Here is a 7,792-nt window from a genome sequence, read left to right as displayed (position 1 = left end):
TCTTTGATCACGGTAGAGGCCCCCAACCAATAAATTGGTTTGGTGTGTTGATGGAGCCACCAATGGAGATTGAAGAAGGAGGGAAGCTCCAATTTCTTCAATTTGGAGAGAATTTTAGAGAATAGTAAAAATTATCATTATTTTAGCATAATTATGGCATAGTATAATTCTCCTATTTTTTACAAAGGACTCATGCTCTATTTATAGAAGAGGGAGGCTCTAACCAAGGCCAACTGATTTCTAGAATTTTCCAGATTCAGTTTGGTTGAATTTGGACCAGATTTGGTTCCTTTTTTATTCGGTTTGGCTCCTTTTTTATTCGGTTTGATCCAAGAGAGAGGAGAGATAAAAATATCACATTATTTTTGAGTTTAAAACTCATTCAAGCATGTGAAGTAGGCGCCTCCTTGAAGGGACTCCCCTTCCTTACATATGTGTCAAAATGGAATCATTATACCCAAAATATCTCATTTTTTTAATATTACTCATAGTAAACCTTGTACATAGTCAACTCTTCATCTTATGTGAGCATTTACTCATTTTTGGGTATTTTATTTTACAAATTGGATTTATCTCCTCCCCACACATGGATTGATCTTATTGGCCCATAGGAACCTTAATGTAAAATTTCAAAAAAATCTTGACTCTCGGGAATAATGCCTCTTGAACAGATTATACTCAAAATTTGAATAACCTCTCTCTAGAATATTTTCTCTTTCTAGGCCAAAACAGGCAGAAACAAGATCTTTTATATTTCTGAAGAGGAGATTGATTACACGGGAAGATACTGGACATCCTGAGAGGCTGGGGAGGAATCTTACACTGAGTCAGGCTTCTTCTCAGAAGACTTCTCTGGTGAAGCCTTCCCTTTGTCCTTGTTATTCCGGCCTTTTGACCGTTGGCCAGTTAAGGCCTACGAACCTCCGCTGTGAGGAGGGTTCGTGAAACGTTCCTCCTGGTCCAAGACCATGGACACAAGCTCCTCCCAAGTAATGGTGTTGAGCCTGCCACCACTCGTAAATCAAAGAGGAGTAGAAAGCAGAATACTGAGCAGGCAAGTGGGACAGTAGAGTGATGGCCATGTCTTCAGATGGTATCTCCTTCCCAGCCTGGAGGACTTCCTACGGAGTTGAAGAGCTTACAGCTTGTTAATGTGTTCCTGCATCGTCGAAGACTTTGTAGGGTTCATAACCCGCATCTGCACTTCCAAGGAGATTCTCTTCATGGGTGATACCCTGTTATAAAGAGAAGCCAAGTGCTGCCATATGCCTCTGGCCAGCGTCATGTGCTTTACATGATTGATCACTTGTGGTGTGCAATTGAGGAAAATAAATGACCAGACCCTGGCATTGACACGATCCCACATCTGTGCGTGTGCCTCTTGGTCCTTCTTCATCAACAGCAGTAACTCCCCTTCATCTGCTTCTGGCCGTGGAACCCCGATAACGATGAAATCAGCAAGGTCATATGACTCCAGCACAGACTCCATCATAACCTTCTAGATGTTGTAATTGTTCATGCTTTTGTCTCGGACTCTGTGTGATCTTCGAGGGCCATCCTCTCTGTGGTCCACTCGGAGGGTAACTTCGTGACACCTGTGACTCCCGAAGGGTGTCTAACAGCCACCTGGGTACTCGAACATATTGTGGAGCCTCCGGCCGTTGTTTGCGGGGACTCTACTCCAGGTGCGGGCTCAACCTCCTGTTCTGACTGAGGTTGATCAACAGGAACAATGGTCTGGAAATCATCATCAGAATCCTCTGGATCTCTAAGAAGTGGCGGTTCCTCGATAGTTGGAGACTGGAACATGCTCATCAAAGACCACCGGCGGCTGACAACAATCTCGTTCCTATCTGGATCATACAATCTGTATCTCTTGGAAAGAGAATTATACCCCACAAATACAAGCTTTCAGGACTTGGAGTCAAGCTTCCCCCTCTGCTTCTTCGAAATATGTACATACGCATCGCTCCCAAAAACACAAAAGTGTGAGATATCAGGTTTCCTGCTGCCAAAGTATGCCTCAAACGGAGTCATTTTAGGTACTGAAGTCGTCGGAGATCGGTTAAGGGTATGGATAGCTCTTGCCACAGCCTCTCCCCAAAGTGGACAAGGAAGATCACGATGCTCCAGCATGGTCCTCGCCATCTCCACCACCACAGTCCTGTTCTTGCGTTCTACAACTCCATTCTCTGAAGGCGATCCTGTATTGGCCCTCTTGATGTCATGATCTGCACAAAATGTAAGAAATACAGTCGAGGAGAATTCACCTCTTTTGTCAGCCCTGAGAGTCTTTATCTACAATCTAGACTCTTTCTCCACCATCACGTTGTCGTGACGTGGGCGGTGTCGCTGGGAAAGCGCGAGGCTTCTTGCTGTGAGAGTAGCTTTCAAATTCCAAGCATTAAATGTCTTCTCAGCTTCTCATAGAACAAAGTATAGCATGGCATTATTTCAATCTCTTGTCTCATACATTCAATGCGATTGTCTCCACAACTCATACAAGACACACTCATCTTCGACTCTGATAATACAAGGCTTATGGCAAGAAAACTCATCATCATCTTCATATATCATCATCAAAGCTTCATCATCATGAAAGGTCTTCACATAACATATGCTATATGTTTGTACAAATATGCTATATGTTTGTACAAAATGTTTGACATGCAACAACACTCATGAGACAAACAATAAAACTCACAAGACATCATCAAATCCAAAGGGTATACATATCTTCAGCATATGCATGCCAACAGCCCATTTACCATAGCTTGTCGCCAGCCGTCAGCCAGCCACAATCGTGGTTAACAAGGGAAGCTTCTTGACAGAAGGGGCCTTCTCTCCAACACTAGGTGCAACACACACTAGTGTTATAGCTTGGATGAGCATTTGTTCTTTCTTCCACGTCACTGGTCGGCATGGTGCTCATGACATAGTGCACATATCTGAATTCTGAATCCTTCCTTTCCCGTTGCCTTATCTGCACCAAGTGACCACCACTGCTCTAAGACTTACCAAACTGAAGACAGCTTAAGGCTGTAACAGCAAACTTAAATACAGGAGATATCGAGGAACACCACCGGCATTCAAATCTGTCAAGGGGTTGTCTAAGAGACGGACTTCCTTCAGGTTAGGAAATTGATTCAGCGCATCCACAGAACCCCAGTCTTCAATCCTATTTCCAGCAAAAAGCAGATAATGCAGAGACATGAAAGGCTTGAAAGTGCAGCCATTCTTTCCGATATCAATCGGATAGAAGATGCGTTTTAATTTATTATGACCAACTTGAAGCTGCTCCAAGCTTTCAAGTCTTGAAAGCTTCAAAAGTTCCTCCCATGCTTCAATGCAGTTATTTTCCAGATTCAGGAGCCGAAGACATTTGAATCCTTGAACATATTTACATCCCCCTTCAACCTTTTTCTATCTGCAGCTGCGCTGCTCCTCACAAAAAAGAGAGACCCCACTTGCCTTCACACGGAGCCTTCTCTGCACCTGGGCGGCGTCTCAGTCTTCGCCAGCAACTCCAAGGTGGCTCCCATACAACTGTGCCTTCTCACGCCTATGGCTGCACACGCCACACAGACACACGCGGGGCCCTCTCTCTCCTTCGGCTCCCAGCCGTATCCACCACCTTCAGTCTTTCTCCTCTCTTCTAACTTCACGTGGTTGCCAGCCCTTTCAATTCCTTCGCCAACCTTCCAGACTCCACGTTGGCAGCAGCTCACTGCCTCCATGCCACCTTTCCAGAATAAGGCCACGTTTATTCTTATTTATTTATTCATTTTGAAAAATGGCCACAATGTTCTCTTTTCACACTCAGTCCAAGGTTCATGGCTCCTCATTGCCCTTTTCTCCCATGCTCCACATATCTCAAATGTGACCTTGAGTGCCCATTATATTTTTTAACGCGCCCACACATATTCAAACATCCGAGCAGCGGATATTATCTCCATCATCTGACCTCTCACCCGACAGGCCAACAAGCTCAAAGCCAAACCATTTCACCTATACACCTGGCGACGCCCTCAAAAGCAAAACCCTCCACACGCCATACATCCCATATGTACACAGGCACTTAATCCCATGCATCTGGATTTGCATTTAATGGCCTCACATGCATGGTTTCACACCATAGACGTGCCGTGGCACATCCACCCCCTCTAAACCTGCACATCCTCTGGTATGTGCCACACAGGTCCTGGAATTCAGTGTCCATGCATTATTTGCACACCAACATTGGTATATGTACAAGCATCCAACTAGGCGTCTTAAACCCTATCAAACCTGACCCAGTTGGTATCACCCTAGTAAACATGAAACAGTAGAAGAATATACATAGTGCCACTCACAAGGGGTTATCCTTTGTTGAAACATAGCATGACATCTTAGCCTACCCCCTAGCCTGCAAGATATTTATATCTCAGCAATCACATCTGAATGGTTCTGCTTTCCCACCTGGATCAAATACCAATCGCTTTTGGCATATGTGCCATATTCTTTGCTCATATGAAGCCCTATCCTCACTTAGATTCTCTGCATATGCATAATTACCCTCATCATTCAAAGTGGGATGCTCTTCAAAATGATTTGCTTCAAAATTTTCCTCAGGCCATGTTTGAAGCCTTTGCACCACATATTGTATGGCCACACCAAATAACAACTGCATTAACAGCATGGAACACACACTTGGTAACATCCCATCCAAATCTACCGTGCCTGGATCCAGCTCACCCACTGACAAACATTCATTCTTCTCATCCAAAGACGGAAAAGCATCAACACATACAAAGTCCAACAAGGCATCATCGAGAATAGCCTCCAGATCTGAATCAATCTCATCACAATCATTTGGCTTACATAACACCTGCACATCCTCACTTGCAACCAACAGGTGACTAGCATCAAGCATAGAAGAGCCCAAAGCTGATGGGGATCTATTATATACCATGAAATCATCCAATGCATCATCTAGGATAGCATCCAATCCAGGATCAATCACATTGAAGCCATTATCATCTTGCAATCCCACATGTTGATTATCATGAACATTCATACCCCCATAACTATATCCATTTGGTTGCTCATATGCAGCCTCTTGAGGCTCTGTGACCACACTTTGCATATCCTGCATGTTATCTCCCAGTATTTCTTGATACCTGTCTGCAGATGGGCTTAGAATTATGGATCCCTCACCCGAGTACCCTTGAATCTGTATGCCATTGAACCCTGTATGATCCAAAAAGACAGATTCAATTTCCCTCTCCAAATCATCATCATAAACAGGCTTCCAAGCTCGAGATTGTTGCTCACAAATGTGGTTGCAAGGTAACCCTGACACTGATGACATAGCATCACCCTGTTTATTGTTGGAACATCCAGTTAGCATTCCAGAATAACCCAAATCCAAAGAACCTTGGCAACCAGCTTCAGAAGCAACATCACTGTTGGAATCACCCATATCACTCACCCCCTCTAAATCAATCACACATACTTGTGGCCCGTCTGCATATTCATGTACATCATCCTGCTTATAAGCATCATAACCAGATAAGAATGCAGTAATGATAGCATCTTCTTCTTGTCTTAGATCTTCAAACTCTGCAATCATGCTTTCAGCAAGAAGCATTGGTTCCTGCTGTTCTTCACACATATGATACGACACCTGAGGAATACCCTTCAAATGAGCACTTTCGTCATGAGAATCCTCAAGTTTACACAGCTTACATGCTTCACAGCCCAAGAGGAAACTATTAGCGATGTCCTCTTCCTCGTGTATTGGGTCTTGAGCACCTGTCCTGAAGCTCTCTGAATCAAGTGTCTCCTCAAGCAGAGGCATACACACATCATTTGGTATGATCATAGGACCCTGTATGTCTGCACCCTCAAACAAGGAAGACAGATTATACTTGCAGAGTTCACCCATTGCATCTTTATGAGGCTGTAGCAAAGCATCCCTTTTGGCACTGTGAAGGCCTTGTTGCTCACTAATGGCTTTTTGCAGTCCCAATTTAGCATAAACAGCCTCCACAATCTCTGTATCAGCCTTGAATAGCAATTGATTGTCCTCCATAAGACATGCATCGACAACCGCTTCTAAATTGGCTCGGATTATTGCTGGAACACTATCACAGCTCACATTATACCTGGAACTCGCATAAATAAGTGCATCTGCAAAATCACTCCATCGTTTGGAGTGATACTCTGCTAGTTCCAGCACTTCATCCTTTAAATCAGGACTTATAAGGTATGCAAAAGATGCAATCATCATGTTTTCTGGAACCCCTTGATTCTTTATCTCTGTCTCATAACACCTTAGATAGCTTTCTGGATCGTAACCATCAAATATATTGACCCTGTCATATACCAATTGCACCGCAATTTCCACCGCTTCCTGATTTCGCTTTTCTTCTTCAATCTTCCTGAACCGCTCTTCAAGCTCTTTCATCTCTGCATATAAATGCTCCATTTTGCTAGCCATCTCTACGTACTCTCACCCCAGCGGTTTCACGTCGGGTTCACCAAAGACTGTCGTGACGTGGGCGGTGTCGCTGGGAAAGCGCGAGGCTTCTTGCTGTGAGAGTAGCTTTCAAATTCCAAGCATTAAATGTCTTCTCAGCTTCTCATAGAACAAAGTATAGCATGGCATTATTTCAATCTCTTGTCTCAGGCATACATTCAATGCGATTGTCTCCACAACTCATACAAGACACACTCATCTTCGACTCTGATAATACAAGGCTTATGGCAAGAGAACTCATCATCATCTTCATATATCATCATCAAAGCTTCATCATCATGAAAGGTCTTCACATAACATATGCTATATGTTTGTACAAATATGCTATATGTTTGTACAAAATGTTTGACATGCAACAACACTCATGAGACAAACAATAAAACTCACAAGACATCATCAAATCCAAAGGATATACATATATTCAGCATATGCATGCCAACAGCCCATTTACCATAGCTTGTCGCCAGCCGTCAGCCAGCCACAATCGTGGTTGACAAGGGAAGCTTCTTGACAGAAGGGGCCTTCTCTCCAACACTAGGTGCAACACACACTAGTGTTATAGCTTGGATGAGCATTTGTTCTTTCTTCCACGTCACTGGTCGGCATGGTGCTCATGACATAGTGCACATATCTGATTTCTGAATCCTTCCTTTCCCGTTGCCTTATCTGCACCAAGTGACCACCACTGCTCTAAGACTTACCAAACCGAAGACACCTTAAGGCCGTAACAGCAAACTCAAATATAGGAGATATCGAGGAACACCACCGGCATTCAAATCTGTCAAGGGGTTGTCTGAGAGACGAACTTCCTTCAGGTTAGGAAATTGATTCAGCGCATCCACAGAACCCCAGTCTTCGATCCTATTTCCAGCAAAAAGCAGATAATGCAGACATGAAAGGCTTGAAAGTGCAGCCATTCTTTCCGATATCAACCGGATAGAAGATGCGTTTTAATTTATTATGACCAACTTGAAGCTGCTCCAAGCTTTCAAGTCTTGAAAGCTTCAAAAGTTCCTCCCATGCTTCAATGCAGTTATTTTCCAGATTCAGGAGCCGAAGACATTTGAATCCTTGAACATATTTACATCCCCCTTCAACCTTTTTCTATCTGCAGCTGCGCTGCTCCTCACAAAAAAGAGAGACCCCACTTGCCTTCACACGGAGCCTTCTCTGCACCTGGGCGGCGTCTCAGTCTTCGCCAGCAACTCCAAGGCGGCTCCCATACAACTGCGCCTTCTCACGCCTGTGGCTGCACACGCCACACAGACACAC

The 7,792-nt window shown here is 44.0% G+C and overlaps 1 protein-coding gene across 1 annotated transcript; it reads right to left on the bottom strand.

The window, feature by feature from the left end:
• Positions 1-3,033: 3,033 nt before the first annotated feature.
• LOC147623949 (tubulin-folding cofactor E-like) lies at positions 3,034-7,437 on the bottom strand. The gene is made up of 2 exons (XM_086820835.1): positions 7,257-7,437; positions 3,034-3,389 (listed from the first exon to the last, which is right to left on the bottom strand). The coding sequence occupies exons 1-2, from the start codon at positions 7,435-7,437 to the stop codon at positions 3,034-3,036; spliced, it is 537 nt and encodes a 178-aa protein (XP_086676961.1).
• Between the last annotated feature and the right edge of the window lie 355 nt (positions 7,438-7,792).

Source organism: Cibotium barometz, chromosome 26, assembly GCF_041138505.1.
Source record: "Cibotium barometz isolate CiBa-2024 chromosome 26, ASM4113850v1, whole genome shotgun sequence".
Taxonomy (NCBI): Eukaryota; Viridiplantae; Streptophyta; class Polypodiopsida; order Cyatheales; family Cibotiaceae; genus Cibotium; species Cibotium barometz.
Note: the sequence above shows the minus strand (reverse complement) of the source record. Positions and strands in the feature narration are given on the sequence as shown.